Genomic DNA, 16318 nt, shown 5'->3' with positions numbered 1-16318 from the left:
GTCACCAAGTAAATCTCCATGGGCAGTAGTGCATTGCTTTCACAGATTATTTGTGTCTGGGTGGCTAAATGGTCCCCAAGAAGAGTAGACAACTGATTGGTTGGTTGATTGATGATTGATTAATTGATTGATTGATTGATTGATGATTGTTGACTGACTGACTGAAAAAAGTTCTTACTATGCCTAGGACTCACTATGTAGACAGAGAAACTTGTAGTAATCCCCCTGTCACTGCCTCAATGCAGGAATGCAGCTAATACATCCATCTTACAGATGGCTCTTGAATGGTGGCCTGGAAACATTGTTTTACCAAGTTGATGGCACTTCAGTGGGTGGATAGCTGGAGAAATTCAGGTTTGTGAATGTTACTTGTATAATAAAAACTAGAGAAAAAGAAGAGGATATGTAGGAAGCAAACAAATTATTAGTTTTCAATTTAATATTTTTGAGTTTGAGTGTGCATTTGGTGTGTGGTGTGTTTACTGTGGGTGTACCTGTGTAAGAATACCGAGGCCAGACGATGCTGAGTGCCTGACCTTATTACTCTTCATTGTATTCCTTTGAGACAGGGTCTCTCATTGAACTTGGAGCTAGATGTGTGGCCAGCGAGTTCAATGATCCTCCTGTCTCCACTTCCCACAGCACTGGGGATGCTAGCACATAGAGTCATGCCCAGCTTCTCATATGGGTTCTGGGGATTTAAATACAGGTCTTCACACTTATATAGCAAGCACTCTAAACCCTGAGTCATTTCTCTGTCCAGTTTTTGTTCTAAAGTGGTTGGCTCATGGGTAACACTCTTCCTTCCATGCTTTCCCAGAATTCCCTGAAGCTATCACACTTCAAAATAATTATTGAATAGGTAGAAATGACACAAAGAACTGACATCAATCTAACACACACAGTAAATGGCGTAATAAAAGCTTTCTTTTGAACTTCAATTTCTTTGGACTTAATTCCAGCAGCAAAATTATAAATGCCTGCATGAGCTCCTAGAATAGAGTACAATAGTTTCACAAGCTTGTAGAGTTCAGCTTTCCTGGTTTCCAGTTAGCCCCTCCACTTTTACATCTACTTTTATTTTTTAAAAATCAAATGAGTGATGCATTTTTTTCACTCATATTATTTGTGAATCTTTTTTTTTACCTGAAATTCTCATATTCTTGTGCATGCCGTCTCCATGGGCATTTCTGGATGTTTGTGATGATCTGCAGATAGTCGTCCTCTGAATACCTGGGAGTTGAACATCAACAGGATTAGACAAGGAAGTCTCCTGGGGCACCCTGAGGATGTGTCTGTACTCTCCTCATTTCAGCCCTGAGACCAAGCAAAAATCATTAAATATCATACTTGCTCCCAAGTGCATAGGCACATACAGCTTGCAATTTGTTATTACTAGTATGCTGGTTTAAGAATGTATATACTGCAAATCTCATAAGCCAAGTTCAACATTACAACCAGTGAACATGTTCTCTGCATGTGTCTCCTTTCTGTCTCTATCACTCTCACACACACACAAAAGCAATTTTATATTAACTTTAACTCAGTGACAGATAACTACTTTCTAAATGTTGATGATGAACATATAGTTGTTAAAGATTCTGGAAAGCTTCATATTTGAAATATGTAGTTAGAACCCCCTGCACACACACAAACACACACACACACACACACACACACACACACAAACAAACGTGCATAATCGTCTAGTTTTAATTTACTGCAATACATTAAAAATCCAGACTGGGCTTTGGTGAGAAAGCTGTATACAGGCATAAAAAACTATAGACAGTGACAAAGTCTGATAAGATGGCATGGGACAAAAATCCCAGCTCCCTTAGATCTCTCTCAATCTAAAATTCCATCATTAAGTATTAATTCCTAAAGCACAGAATGCTGTTTCATCTTTAAGGGCGTTCATTTGAAATGCAAATATCCCTCTGAATTGAGAGAAAGAGAAAAAAAAACACCTTGAGTTTTCTTTCCATTCCTCTCTCAGCCATCAGGTTGCCAGCCATTAAAGATCAAAGCTGTGCAACAAAGGAGGGGGGGGGGATACGTTGGTGAGTGTGTAGAGAAGAGAAAGGGTCTGCACAGCTTTACCTGGAGGAAGGAGTCCATTACCCATAACAACACAATGAAGACTCTCCAAAGTTATCTTTAAAAGGAAGAATTTCTGCCAGGCATGGGTATAGTCGACCATAGAACTCCTTTGTAGCCGAAATTTACTTTCCTCTTGGGTTTCTCCCTCCAACAATGCTAGCACCAAGGAATCAAATTGATTCCCACTGAATGCACAGATGAACCCAGAAAAATCTAAGAATGTGGTGAATACTGGAAGCAAAGCAAAGAGCTTCCACCCTAAGGATTAAAAGTAGTTTTAAGGCAAGTTCCCCAAAACAGATAAATCACTACATGGGTCTAGTACTCATCTTAGTACACTATATCATAAGAGCCCCATGCTGTGACCCCCAAACTGTCAAGATGAGAGATTTCCAGGCTGAAGTGTAGTACCTGCCTCCACAGGGTTGAGGACAGCCAAAGACCTTTGCAAATGACTGTTAGACTAAATTTGAAGACACCCATTCGGCAGCTTCCTGAAAACATTCCTAATTCTGGATCCTTAAGATATCCACTGCTGGGTTCCACGAGCTTCCACTTGTTCATCACTCCCTCTCTGCAACGGGATTCCAGGAATTCGGCTCACTACTTAGCTGTGAATTTCTGCTTCTGCTTCCATCAGCTACTGAAAATGATGTGGCAGACTTTGAAGATTCCCCATGGAAGACCTCATCTTCCTTGGGGAACAGAAAAGGGATGGGTTAGGGGGTCAGTGGGGGGGGTGAGGCAGGAGGGGAGGGAGAGGGAACTGGGATTGACATGTAAAACAAGATTGTTTCTAATTAAATAAGAAAAAAGAGAGAGGAGAGAAAAAGAAAAAAAATAAAGATACCCCCTGCTGTGACATCTTTCCTGTCTAGAGAAGTCTTATCAACTGCTAAGGCATAACTTTAAATCTTTTCAGGATGTTATCAGGACAATTAGAGCACTGCATGTACAAGAACCATGAAGCAAGGTAACCAAACATCTTTGGTTCACTAAGTTCCATCAGTGGAAAAGTGTAAGGAAGAAAAAAAAGCCCAACACAAGTCTAATTAAACCAATGAGAATTGCAATTGTTTTTGAAGCCAACATAAAGTATAATTGGAAGATAAAGGAAATATAACCCTATTGTCTTATCATCAAACTATATGTACCAGAGTCTGAATTTTTTGGTATGCTATTTATAAGACAAAAGAGAAATGAAACTTTTATGATGTATGGCTCAGGCTAGTGCACTTGAAGACTGAGCAATACAAACTACTGAAAATTAAAAACAAATGCAGCAAACTAAAAGCACTGTGAACAAGCTGGTTGGAAGAGTACAAGCCTGTAATTCCAGTATGCAGGGGACACTGAGGCAGATGGATCATGAGTTCAAGTAGAGCCAGGCTATGTAACAAGACCCTTACATTGCTTTAACTTATTGACAAGTAAATACGAACTTTTAAAGAGAAAAATTAGCAACAGAGAACCTTCAATTGTTGGATATCGGTATAATTGTAGTCCTCATAACAGAGGAAACACATCTTTGAAGTCTGATGGGATTTATCACCAAAACTAATGAAAACTATAAATCTATACACACAAAGAACAAGGAAGAAAATGACAACATAAGAATGAATTCTTAGTGGAAGGAAAGAGAAAAACCTAAAATGGAATGAAATACAACACAGTATTACAAAGAAACAACAGCCTGCAACACACTTCTTGTTAAAAAGAATGGGAACCATAAGGCAGTGAATAGTGACACAAACAGCAGAATGGGGCTGGGAGAAGCTCATTTTAGAATTCTAGACTCAGAAAATCTTTCCAAAAATGAAGGTAAAATAAGAACTTTATCAGCAGCAACGTCGGAGGAAGTCTCTCGTAGAACAGCAATGAAGGCAAACGGTGTCCGGGTTGACAAACCATAATGAAGAGCTCTAGAAATAGACTATGTAAACACATAAGGGATCTGTGCCTTTCTTTCCTATGTTTCCTTAAAAGGCAATTGAGGGTTAGGAGATGGGTTATTCCTTGCCTGGAAAGCATAGGGACCCCAGCTTGATTCCCAGAGTCCAGGTAAAAATGACAGTCAGGATGGCACACACGTTTGAAATCCTGGCAGGAAGGTAGGGACAGCAGGATCTCTGAGGCTTGCTAGCTCTCAATCCAGCCTATTTGGTGAGACCAATGCTATTTGAGAGAGAGACTCCATCTCAAAGGAGGTGGACAGAGTTACTAAGGATGATACCCAAGACTGATCTCTGTCCTCTGGCATGTGCACACACACACACACACACACACACACACACACACACACACACTTTCTTTAAGTATTAAAAAAAACAAGGGAAATGGCAGGTTAAAGATAGTAAAAATAGATGGAAATGATTATAGCATTTGTAAAATAAGTATAATCACAATTACAGAACAAAGTCTACATGGCAAGTGTAGAGTGGAAGAAGCAGGATCACAAGATGTAAAAAGCATTTGAAAGGAGACTACAGTAGGAAAAGAGATGTTTGCTGTGTCTAAAATAACCAGCAAGAGATAAAGAAAGCCACGCAAATGCAGTCATAAAAGTACTCAAAGCAAGAGGAAGTAGATAAAAAGAAGCAAAGAACAGGCAAATGAAAACAAATGGCAAGAGGGTGGAATACACACAACTGTATGAAAAATAATATTAAATGTAAATGACCTAGGCACACCCATCAGAAGGCACGGAATGGCAGACTGAATTTTTTAAAAAGCAGTAAAGTGTATGTGTTTTGTTTTCAAAACCAACATCATACCAACAAGCAAAGTATGGGTGTGTAAGAGAAAACAGTAGAAAGATAACCACAGTAGAGATAATCTCTTTTTTAAAAAAGTTTGAGTGGCTATAATCACAGTCAAGCCCAAACAAGAAATATTACCATATAAAATCAATATTAATGAGTAAGAACTATTATTATGAAAACAGGGTAAGATGAGAAACAAAACTTATATGCCTGTTGCTACCCTGCTTGACCTAGGGAAGGTAAGAGAAGATACAAATGAGCAATGTTGAGAATGAAAGTCCAAAGAGCAACTGTCCTAATGATATCACACTGTGTCAACAACAGTTTGGCTGACTTAAATGCAAAGGATGTACTTACTTAAAGGTAAAAATACCAAAACCCACTCAAAACCCACAGTCGAACAGTATCACTGCTATTTTAAAACTGCAATGAAAATACTCTCTGAACAGAAAACAGGCATACAAATGGCTTCACTGCTTTCATCAAACTTTTTAGGAGTGTTAATACAAACTATACATCTATGTAAACTCCTCAAAACCTGAAGGGCTAGGCATCTCCCAACTTACTCTATGAGAACAGTGTTGTCCGGATCCCACAGGCAGGACAAAAATATTGTTTTTCAAAGTACAAACATCCTTTATAAACACACATAGGAAAATGTTTAACAAAAGCTTGTTGAATTAAATCCAATGGTGCATAAGAAGAGCAAGGGTCCATGAGCGAGCTTCAGGAATACAGGTTGGCTATGAGAAATACCAACCAATGCAACTCACTACCTTAAGTAATAATGAAGAAGATCCCGTCATAGTTTCAACACATGAAAATAGGAACAGCTTTCAGCACAGCCTAGCATTCAATCACCACAAAAACACTCAACAAGTTTCAAAGCAGAAGGAATTTTCTCAGAAGATCATACTTCGTAGTCAAAGCTCCCAATAGTGAGGAACATGGAAGGATGTCCACTGTCTCCAGCTGTCTGCCATTTGCACTGGGGGTCCAACCAGCACAATAATGTAAGAGAAAGGAGCAGAGCCATCAGACTAAAAGAAGGAAGTAAAACCGTTTCTACTCAGAGCTCAGAGATAACACCATCATCTACCGAATCTACAGAAAAGCTACTAAAATGAGTAACTTAGCAAATATGAAAGATCCAAACTCAACAATTACATTGGAAGCAATAACTGGAAGTAAAATGCAACTGTGAAACATCCTAAAATAATTGGAACTAGGACTAGCAATATCCCTGTGCAGATTAACATTTAAAAACATGGCATATGGAGGGATGAATTTGACAAACAGGTGTAAGGCTTGTGCATTGAAAGTACAAAATGCTGTAAAGAGAAATTGAAGAACTAAGTAAATAGAGCCATATCTCATGTCCATTGCTCAAAAGACTCAAAATTGCCAATATGTTAACTTTATTTAGATATTTGCTGAAATTAAATAAAAATTACATCAGTGTGTTGTTACTTTTAAGATAAATTAAGGAACTAATTAAAGCACTCTAGAGAGAAGAAGCAGAAGGCCACTAAGTCCAAGGCCACTCTGGATTACACAGCATGTTTGAAGGTAGTCAGGGTTAATGAGGCCCTGTTTGTAAAGTTTATAATATTTGGGTCCCAAGTTCACAGAGAAACTGGAAATCCAAGCATATCCCCTAGAATGAGGAAATAAACACAACTGAGTTGCACTACCTGAGTTCAGGGTGCAGTGTGTCACCCCAGTGATCAGGCAGTGTCTTATTATATAGTCAAGACAGAAAAGTAAACTATTCAAAGAAGGCAAAATCTAGAAACAGGACTATTCAATACGACAGTGCCAATGGAAAGAATAATCTTTTCAACAATGATTGCTGGAACAACTGATAGTTATACCAACAACAAGCCAGCAACTCTCATCTTGTCCAATATACAGATATTAACTCCAACTGATTTACTAGCCTAAATGTAAGAGCTCCGTGAGAAAAAAATCTTGATGGTACTTATGTATGTGTATGTGCTTATGTATGTGTGTGTGTGTGTGTGTGTGCGTGCGTGCATGTGTTTGTGTGTGTTGCATAAGAGACGTGTGTGTATAGGAGGTTCATGTGAGTATTATGCATGCGTTTGTGTGTGAAAGGAACATGTATGTGAGACACATGTGTGCACATGTGTGTGGTATTCATGTATGCACATGTATGATCAGGAATGCTTGCCTGTGAGTAAATGTGTAGATGACAGAAATCTACTTCAGGTATCTTCATCTCACTCTTTGAGACGCTACACCTCACTCTTTGAGACAGTGACTCTCACTGGACCTGGTGTTTGTTTTTTCTGCTAGATCAGCTGGTCTTCAAGGCCCTGGGATCTCCCTGTCTCCACCCACAGCGCTTGGGTTGCCACACCTGCCTTTTTAACGTGTGTGCTAGGATTTGGACTAAGGTTCTTGGGCTCACTAAGCAGTACTTTACTTAGTCATCTCCCTAGGCCCAGATAGTGGGTTTTATACATATCATGTTCATAATTTGTACACTAAAAGAATAAATCTGTAAATTAAATGCTGAATAAAATACTATATATTTGGAAATCATTATAAAGGCAAAGGAATCAGGATATAGTGAACTCTCAAAATTCATGATGAGATAAATAAACCTACAAAAAAGGTACAATGTTAGTTACTATGAAAGTCAAATTAAAACCACAATTCTCTGCTATAGCACATCAACTAAAATGGCTAAAATTGAAAATACAAATTTTACAAAGTTTGGCAAACACAAAGCAACCAGAACTCTCATGCTTATTGTGGGAATGTAAAATAAACTATTACTTTAGTAAGCCATTTTGCAGTTCCCTCAAACATTAAACATATATATATCATGTAAACCCTGCTACCATCCTCCTAGGGTGTTTAATATTCAACAGAGACAGAAACACATCCACACAAAGACCCAAACACAATTGATGAAATCAACTTTATTTGTACCAGGCAAAATATGAGAGCAATCCAATGTAATCCAAAGTGTTACACAAAATTGCTATATATGCATCTTAATGGAATATGTTGCCTTTTTTTCAGCAGTACAAAGGAATGAACTATGTTATGGAAGCAATATAGAAAACCTCAGAATTATTACAACAAGGGGAAGAAGCCAGAAACAAAAGGAATTCCTGGTACAGATTCCAGCAGGAATATGCAAACTTGACCAGGATGACAAAGCGTACCAGAAGTCACTTGGGAAGGGGATTGGCATGCAGAAGTGGGGACACCATGGAAGAGATGGATGTTTTGCATATGACAGGTTCAGAACTTTCATATAGCCATTGCTAATGTGCATACAAAGATCCTTCTATAGTTGTACAGTTAGTTTGGGATATACATAACTAATTTATTTCTTTAAAACTTTTAAAGTGTTCATAGTTACTCTAAAATTATATTTTGGGGTATCTGGAGAAATGGCTCAGTGGGTACAGGTGCTTTTGTTGCAAGCCTGGTTACCTGAGTTAGATCCCCAAAGGTGAGGACTGATTCCACAAAGTTGCCCTCTGATCTCCACATGTGTGCCATGACTTGTATGTCCATATCTTTCCCACATATCACATGCACAATATTAAAAATTTGAAGAACTGTGTTTTCCTATGATGACGATGCATGGCAATAAACAGTGTTCTACTGGCCCTTGTTCTGGACCAAATATCTAAAATTTGGAATTTTACCATGAACTTGGTATATATTTTAAATGACAAGAATTTTAGAGTTCCCTGGACAGCTAGAGCTGGTTCTCATGAACCCTTGGAGTACCTTAACCAGTGTTCCTCAATGGCCCTTCTCACACCGAATTTATCACATCTTGGCTGCCTGCCCTATATTTTCCCCAATGGACTTGGCAGAATGATCATTCCCAGGCCAGTTCAATATCTAAGACACACTAATATTCCCGTTACTTTAGGAAACATGTATTTAAACACACATGTGAAATGTAATGAGGCCATCAGTTACTCTGAAGAAACTCAAACTCATATTTTATGTCTTTTACTTAATAACTTCCCAGTACTGACTTCCTTTGACTTGTCCAATCCCTAAGGCATTCATATGTTGACTGAATTTAGCTTTCTCCTGGAACTCCAAGCAACCGTTGCAGAATTGTTCAATCCTTCACACAGGAAACAGAAGAATGATTTCTATTGCTATGCAGCAGGGATCTAACCTCTTGCAACTAGAGAATACAGTATATTCCTTTTCAATATGACAAAACACCTGACCAGAACTACTTAAAGGAGGAACCGCTTGGGCTCACAGTTTCAGAGAGAGTCCACTGTGCTACAAAGGACATAAAAGCATCCAGTGAAGCATGCAATAGAGCCACATCCTCAGCTATCAGTGAACCCAGGAGCAGAGAATACATAGTAAGGAAACCAAACTACAGCCCCCAAAGCCTACCCAGTGGCACCCACCTTTGCTGAACAGGCTCCTTGTCCCAAAGGCTCTGAAACTTCTACCAACAGTGTCACAATCCAGGGACCAAATGTTTAAACACATAAGCTCATGACTCCTTTATCAATTTGCCTGACATTTGGACTTGCTAGTAGGTAATCTTTCTTGGCCCTCGTTGTTGGTCTAGGGTGAATGTGGGCAGCCTCTTTTCCCTTCCTCCATATTCTTTTACTAGCTGGAGCTAGCTCATATGAACATGTAGTAGCCCAGCTGTTTAACTTTCAGGAATGTTGTGTACAGATTGTGAAACCACTAGTGACTTGAAATTGGCCAGTGTGAGATCATTTATATCACAGGAGTTGGCAAATGTGACAAAATAAAGGGCTGTTATCTGCTCCCTGTTCCCAGTTCCCCAGCAGTTCCTACACTTCCTCCTAGTTGTGTGATGTTAGCCTAACTCACAAACATTCACTGTTCATTGTAGTGCCAGCCTTACAGAGTCATGCCAAGGAAGCCAGGTGTGGCTACACCTGACTCATCAAGCAAAACTGATTCAGAGTGGTCCAAACACTCAAACAAAACTACTCTAAAGGATCCAAATGGCAATTATTACCCTGAGATATAAACTGTGATTTTGTGTTTACTAAGATCTGGTGTGAATTCTCTTGAGTTGATGAAATTTTTACTTGGTTTTGCTAAAAAAGCAATCTTTGGATCATTTTTAAATCATTCCTGCCTCTATATCAAGTTTAGTCTATAAACATTAAATTTGCTATTTACTATTAAAATAAATAAATGACAGAAGCACATATAGCTAGAGGAAATGTCACTAGGGTTGGGCCTTGAGGTTGCAAACACTCAAGCCAGGCCCAGTGTCACTCTCTCTTCCTTCTGCTTGAGGATCTAGATATAGAACTCTCAGCTACCTCTCCAGTACTATGTGTGCCTACATGCCACCATGCTTCCCACCACAATGATAATGGACTAAACCTCTGAACTGTAAGCCTGCCCAGTTAAATGTTTTCCTTTATAAGAGTCACCATAATCATGGTGTCTCTTCACAGCAACAAAACTCCAAGACAGTATTCAAAGAATTTCATTTTAGGGATGCACATCTTCTGTTAAATTGGAGCTGGCTCCAATTTAATATTGAAATATGCCAATCATACTGTATCTCACTTTGCTGATAAAGTAACTGTATTAGTTTATGAGATACAAATGCTACCCTAAAGTCTTGAGACTCAGCTCTGTGGCTTACATTTTTATAAAAGAATAAAGCAAAAATGTCTGTGGAAGTAAACATCTTCCTCAATATTGCATTGTAAGGGGATGAGCTAAGAATTAATTTCTTTTGATTTACATTCCTGCTCTCTTTCTAATATATCATGTGGCATCTCATCTATTTTTATAATGAAACTGAAAATTAATCTCATCAGAAGCATTTTCTGATCCCAAGACACACAGTAAATCACACTAAATAATGTAGCAAGTTATTTAAATAGAATAAATACTGTCTACTTAAGTCATCATTAATAATACTCAAAATGAGACACATTATAAAATAACATAGTAAATGATATTAAATAAATATCATATCAAGTGTCTTAGTATTTTTTCAATAAATATCTCTTTGAAGATGAAGATCCACACACTGTGACAGGTTTTATGTCAATTAAGAAAACATTGGGTCTTTAAAGTACATTAATTTATGAGTAATTAATTGAAGCATTACATATTTATTGGGCACTTATTAGGTGCCTTGAAGTCATCCTGGGGATATTCATTTATTAGTCCCATTTGGCCATCTGTGACACTCATTTAATTTCTTACAGTACCTCTTCATGTTGAATGCCTACCTACCATGCCCACTGAAATGTGTAGGAGCAGCACACTGAATGATTGGAGCCATGCAGCAGCACTGTTTCTTCATCTGTCTTTGTAACACGACAAATAAATGCACCCAGGGACAGATATTGGGGTTCAACCTGAAGATCAGGGAAGCAAAGCAGCCAAGCTACCAGAGAGCTCTTACTTCTAAAAACGCTGGGGCATTCCTATTCTCAGTGTGGCTGGAGAATCAATGACTGATACTGAGACCTTGTTCCTGTCTTATACCTTTGTAGTGCTAGGATTAAAGGCATGTGATCCCAGGTGCTGAGATCATCTTTGTGTGAGCTGTTTCTCTTTAGGACTGGATCACTCTTGTGTAGATCTGGGTGGCCTTGGATTCATAGATATCCATCTATCTCTTAATCCTGAGTCCTAGGTGTACCACCACCTCCTAGCTTCTGGCTGCTAGGATTAAAGGTGTGTGCCTGGCTTCTATGGCTTGTGACTGATTTTGCTTTCTGAATCCTCAGGCAAGCTTTAATAAATCATAAATAATGTATCACCATATATCTTCATCCACAACAGAAGATTTCGATTTACATTGCTTTACAATTCTGTATGATGCTAACTTGTAATTAGAATGCTGTGGGTATTGTCAAGTAGCATAGAAGGGGGGTACCTCAAATTTCAGTTCTCTCCTTGATGTATAATGGCTCTCTGGCAAGTTAAATAAATATCACTGAATAGTTTCTGAGAGTGGCTCCTAAAAGCACCAAGTGAAGTCTCTAGGGGACTATAGCACAATATTTGAAAATGTCTGACGTTGATTTTTTTAAAAGGAAGGCATGATTTCTCTGTCTTAGGAAATTAAAATTTGGGGGTATCTTTATTTACTATGTAGAAACTTGGATGGAAATCCTACAAGCTGTGACTAACCTAAGAAAACTGGGAGGGAATGTTTTAGCTCCTATCCAAGTAGGGAGGTGTGATAAAGGCTGCACTAACTGGTAATACACCATAGGGCTAGGAAAGAGGTAGACCAGGAAGTGCTGTTATCATCCCACATCTATAGAGTCCCCAGAAGGAGCTACAGTGGCAGGGGGAGAGGGCCTGTCTTGGTTTGTGATAAACACTACAATCAAAAGCAACTTCAGAAAGAAAGGGTTTATTTCAGCTTACAGTTTATAGTCCATCATGGAGCAAAGCCAGGGCAGGAGTTAAGACAGGAACCCGGAGGGAGAAGTAAAGGCCATGGAGGAATGCTACTTACTGGCTTGCTCCCTGTAGCTTACTCAGTCTGCTTTCCTGTAGCAACAAGGACAATATGCCCAGGTGTCACTGTCCATGATGAACTGGGTCTTCCCACATCAATCAAGAAAATGCCCTGCAGGGTAGCCTATAGGTCAATTTGGTGGAGATATGTTTCCAGATGACCAGGAAATCTAACCAGCATAGGGTCACTAATCAGAACCTGTGGTCCATGATGGAAAATGTAGTGATGCCTCTCTTAACCCCAAGAGAGATTCAAAGTAATGTAGAAGTCCCCCTACTTTCTCCTCTTCTTGCTATTTATTCCCTGGCTGACCCTAACTAGAGAATCCCAACTAATACAGTCAGTCCTAACTAACCCCAGAACAGTATAAAAGGTCAAATACGGAGACCACTCCTGGATGGACAGCAAACCCTACATAAGACCAATGCAAGTCTATTCATGATAGTATTTCTCAGTATTACTTGGGAATACCTGCTTCAGTGGAATATTTTGATACAATGTCAAAATAAATCAGAACCTCACAGAAAAAAACAAAGTGTAATCTTCAGTATCTGGAAAGTTCTTTTTGCACACAGATATATGCAACATGCAAATACATCAACAGGATACGAATTAAAAAAAGCAAAAATTGGCTTCCTGTTTAAGATTTTCATATGACCAGTATAAGATTTTGGAAGATAAAAATGATGACCTACTTTTCAATATTATAGAAGGGAATTTACAGACATATAAGTGGATATTCAGAGATGAAACCAGAAGGCTAGTGTCAAATTGTAGAAATATCTTACATATTGCAAACAGTGTGAGAAAACCAATAAATATAGTATTTCCTGCTTCTTGAGAAGCATAATATAGGAAGAGTGAGTTACAATAGTCAAGGAGCCAGAGTGGCTAGAGTGTAAGATTTTTTTGGTCATGTGTGGGTGGCTATTAACCCTTTGCTTTTCCTATTCACCTGACCCACACCAGCATAGATAACCCTTCCCTCCTGTATCTTTTGCATCGTCCATTCACTACACACAGCTACAGTACTTATCCTTTTATTTTCAAGTATTTATTTGATAAATATTTACTGGGCACTTGTTGTGGATTAGTCACTGTTCTGAGCATCAATAACACAGCAAACTAAACATAAAAATCTATGCTCATGTTTGTATTTTAATAGGAGAAGACCACAGTGAATCTAGTTAACTCATGGAATGGTATCATGTTTAAGTTTTTTCTATGCACACAAGCAAGATAATGGGGCGAGTAGAACAGGGTGGCAATTTTTATAGAGTGGCTAGGAAAGCTTTTAAAGTAGGAAGTAAGGGTTGAGTGGAGACTGGAAGGAGGCTGTCAGGCTGTGCACATATGGGAACATGGGTATGAGGTGAACATTCTGGGCAAAAAGAAGGAAAGGTGAGCAGATATAGTCAAGTACCAAGATAGTCAAGGTGACATTTACAAAGATGTCAGTAGATGAAATCAGAAAGAATAACTCTGATGTCACAGGTCTCACATACATGTCACTCAGGCTAGCAATATTGTATCACATAGCACAGGTTTGTTGGAAGTGCAGAACCTTAGGCCTTACTCCAAGTCTACAATCAGAAGTTATGTTACAAGAAAATCCCCAGGTGAATATAGGTATGTGGTTTGAAAGAAAATGGCCCCCGAAGTCTAATAGAGAGTAGAATTATTAGGAGGCATGACCTTGTATGAATATATATGGCTTTGTTGGAGGAAGTATGTCACTAGGGGGTGGGATTTAGGTGTCTCAAATGCTCAAGCCAGGCCCATGTCTCTCTGTCTTCCTGCTGCCTGAGAATCTGGATGTAGAACTCTCAGCTACCTCTCCAGCACTATGTGTGCCTGCATGCTGTCATGCTTCCCCCACCAAGACAATAATGGTAAACCTCTGAACTGTAAGACAGTCACAATTAAATATTTTCTTTTATAAGTGTTGCTGTGGTCATGGTGTCTCATTCTGAGTAATGTAACCCAAAGCCAGAAAGACAAACATGGTATGTACTTACTCATAAGTGAATATTAAGAGTAAAGTACAGTTTAACCAACCTACAGTCCATAGCCCCAAAGAGGCTAGATAACAAAAGGGCCTGAAAAGGGATGCATGGATTTCCCTGGGAAGGGGAACTTGAAGCCATCTCCTGAGTAAAATGGGGGTGGGGAAGAGGGGATGGGAACTTGAGGGAACAGGTTTGGCAGGCTGGGCATGGAGGCCTGTTGGGGGCTAGACAGAGGGAGAGAGTAACAAGAGACATCTTGATATGGGGTGCCATTTCGAGGTTAGGGAGAAACCTGGTGCCAGAGAAACTCCTAGGAACCATAAGAATGACCCCAGCTAAGACTCCTAGCAATAGTGGAGAGGGTGCCTGAACTAGGCATCTATTATTTTCAGATCAGGGAATACTCTAAGTATCATCAGAGAGCCTTTATCTACATAGAAGCAGGTGCAGAGATCCACAGCCAAGCACTGGGCTGAGCTCCAGGAATCCTCCTGAAGAAAGGGAGGAGGGATTGTAGGAATCAGGGGAGTTAAAGTAATAATGAAAGAACCCACAGAGACAGCTAACCTGAGCTTGTGGGAGCACATGGACTCTTGATTTGCATGGGACTGATCTAGGTATTCAGGATGTGTGTGATTATTGTATAGCTTGGTCTGTTTGCAAGGCTCCTAGCAGTGAGTTCAGGACCTGTCCCTGGCATTTAGCTGGCTTTTGGGAACCTATTCTCCATGCTGGATTACCTTGCCCAGCCTTTATGCAGGGGGAAGAACTTGATCTGATCTCAATTTGATATGACATGCTTTGTTCAAGTCCATGGGAGGCCTGCCCCTTTCTGAATGGAAACAGAGGAGTGGATGGGGAGGGGGGTAGGTAGGAGTGGGAAGGAGACAGGAGGAGAGGAGGGAGGAAAAATTTTGATCAGCAATGAATGAAAAAATTCTAATAAAATAAAATAAAATTAAAAATAAAGCCTAAGACAATAAGCATAAGAAAACTTTGATGTTAACTGCTTTATTGAAGTATAATTTGTATATGTGAAGCACCAATGCAAGTGTATCAGTCAATGTTTTTATTATATTTACACGTATATATTCAACAATGCTACAATTTTGCAGTGCTTTTATCACCACCAAAGAGAAATCCTTGATCTTTCCTATTATCTATTGTTTCTCATAAATGTGGGTTATTGTCTTCATTTTCATTCATGTCAAGTACACTTTATTTCTGTATTGATTTCCTCTTGGCTGCATTAGACATTAAGAAAAGTGTTGTTTAATTTTCACATATTTGTGAATTTCCAAAATCATTTTTCTTCTATTGATTTTGAATCTCATTCATTCCACTGTGATTAGCTAATGAACTTGGTACTGTTTCTGTTCTAATCATACTAACTTTTTTAAAAATTTATTTTTATTATTTTATGTGCATTGATGTTTGGCCTGCATATATGTCTGTGTGAGGGTGCCAGATCTGCTTGAACTGGAGTTACAGACAGCTGTGAGCTGCCATGTGGGTGCTGGGAATTGAACTTGGGTCCTCTGGAAGAGCAGCCAGTGCTCTTAACCTCTGAGCCATCTCTCCAGGCCCCCATACTAACTTTTTAACGGCTAGCATATAGACTGTCCCAGACATTGTTTCCTATGTTTGGCAACGTACATTCTGTTGAGTATTCACAGGTATCTGCTCAATATAGTTGATTGATAGTGTTCTCTGGGCAGGCATTTCTTGTACCTATTCAGTTGTTCCATCCACCACTAAAAGTGGAGTATTAGAGTCTTTCTATTGGCAGGTAGGATAGGTGCTGTTCTGACACAGGTTCTCATTCTGTAGTTCTGTGTCCTGGAACTCACTATCTAAACCAGGCTGGCTTCAAACTCTCAGAAACTCATCTGCCTCAGCCATGAAAGTGTTGATATTACAGACATGAGTCA

General features: G+C 39.2%; 1 protein-coding gene across 1 annotated transcript in view; it reads right to left on the bottom strand.

The window, feature by feature from the left end:
- The window catches only part of St8sia6 (ST8 alpha-N-acetyl-neuraminide alpha-2,8-sialyltransferase 6), a 136950-nt gene that overhangs the window by 42384 nt on the left and 78248 nt on the right, over window positions 1–16318 (bottom strand). The window contains exon 5 of the mRNA XM_040755462.1: window positions 1147–1233. Within this exon, the coding sequence (XP_040611396.1) occupies window positions 1147–1233 (87 nt within the window). The remainder of the gene's footprint in view (window positions 1–1146; window positions 1234–16318) is intronic.

The sequence above is a fragment of the Mesocricetus auratus genome, unplaced genomic scaffold (assembly GCF_017639785.1).
Source record: "Mesocricetus auratus isolate SY011 unplaced genomic scaffold, BCM_Maur_2.0 Super-Scaffold_100013, whole genome shotgun sequence".
In the NCBI taxonomy this organism is placed as follows: domain Eukaryota; kingdom Metazoa; phylum Chordata; class Mammalia; order Rodentia; family Cricetidae; genus Mesocricetus; species Mesocricetus auratus.
The sequence above is the reverse complement of the archived record's forward strand: the minus strand, read 5'-3'. Positions and strand labels throughout refer to the sequence as shown.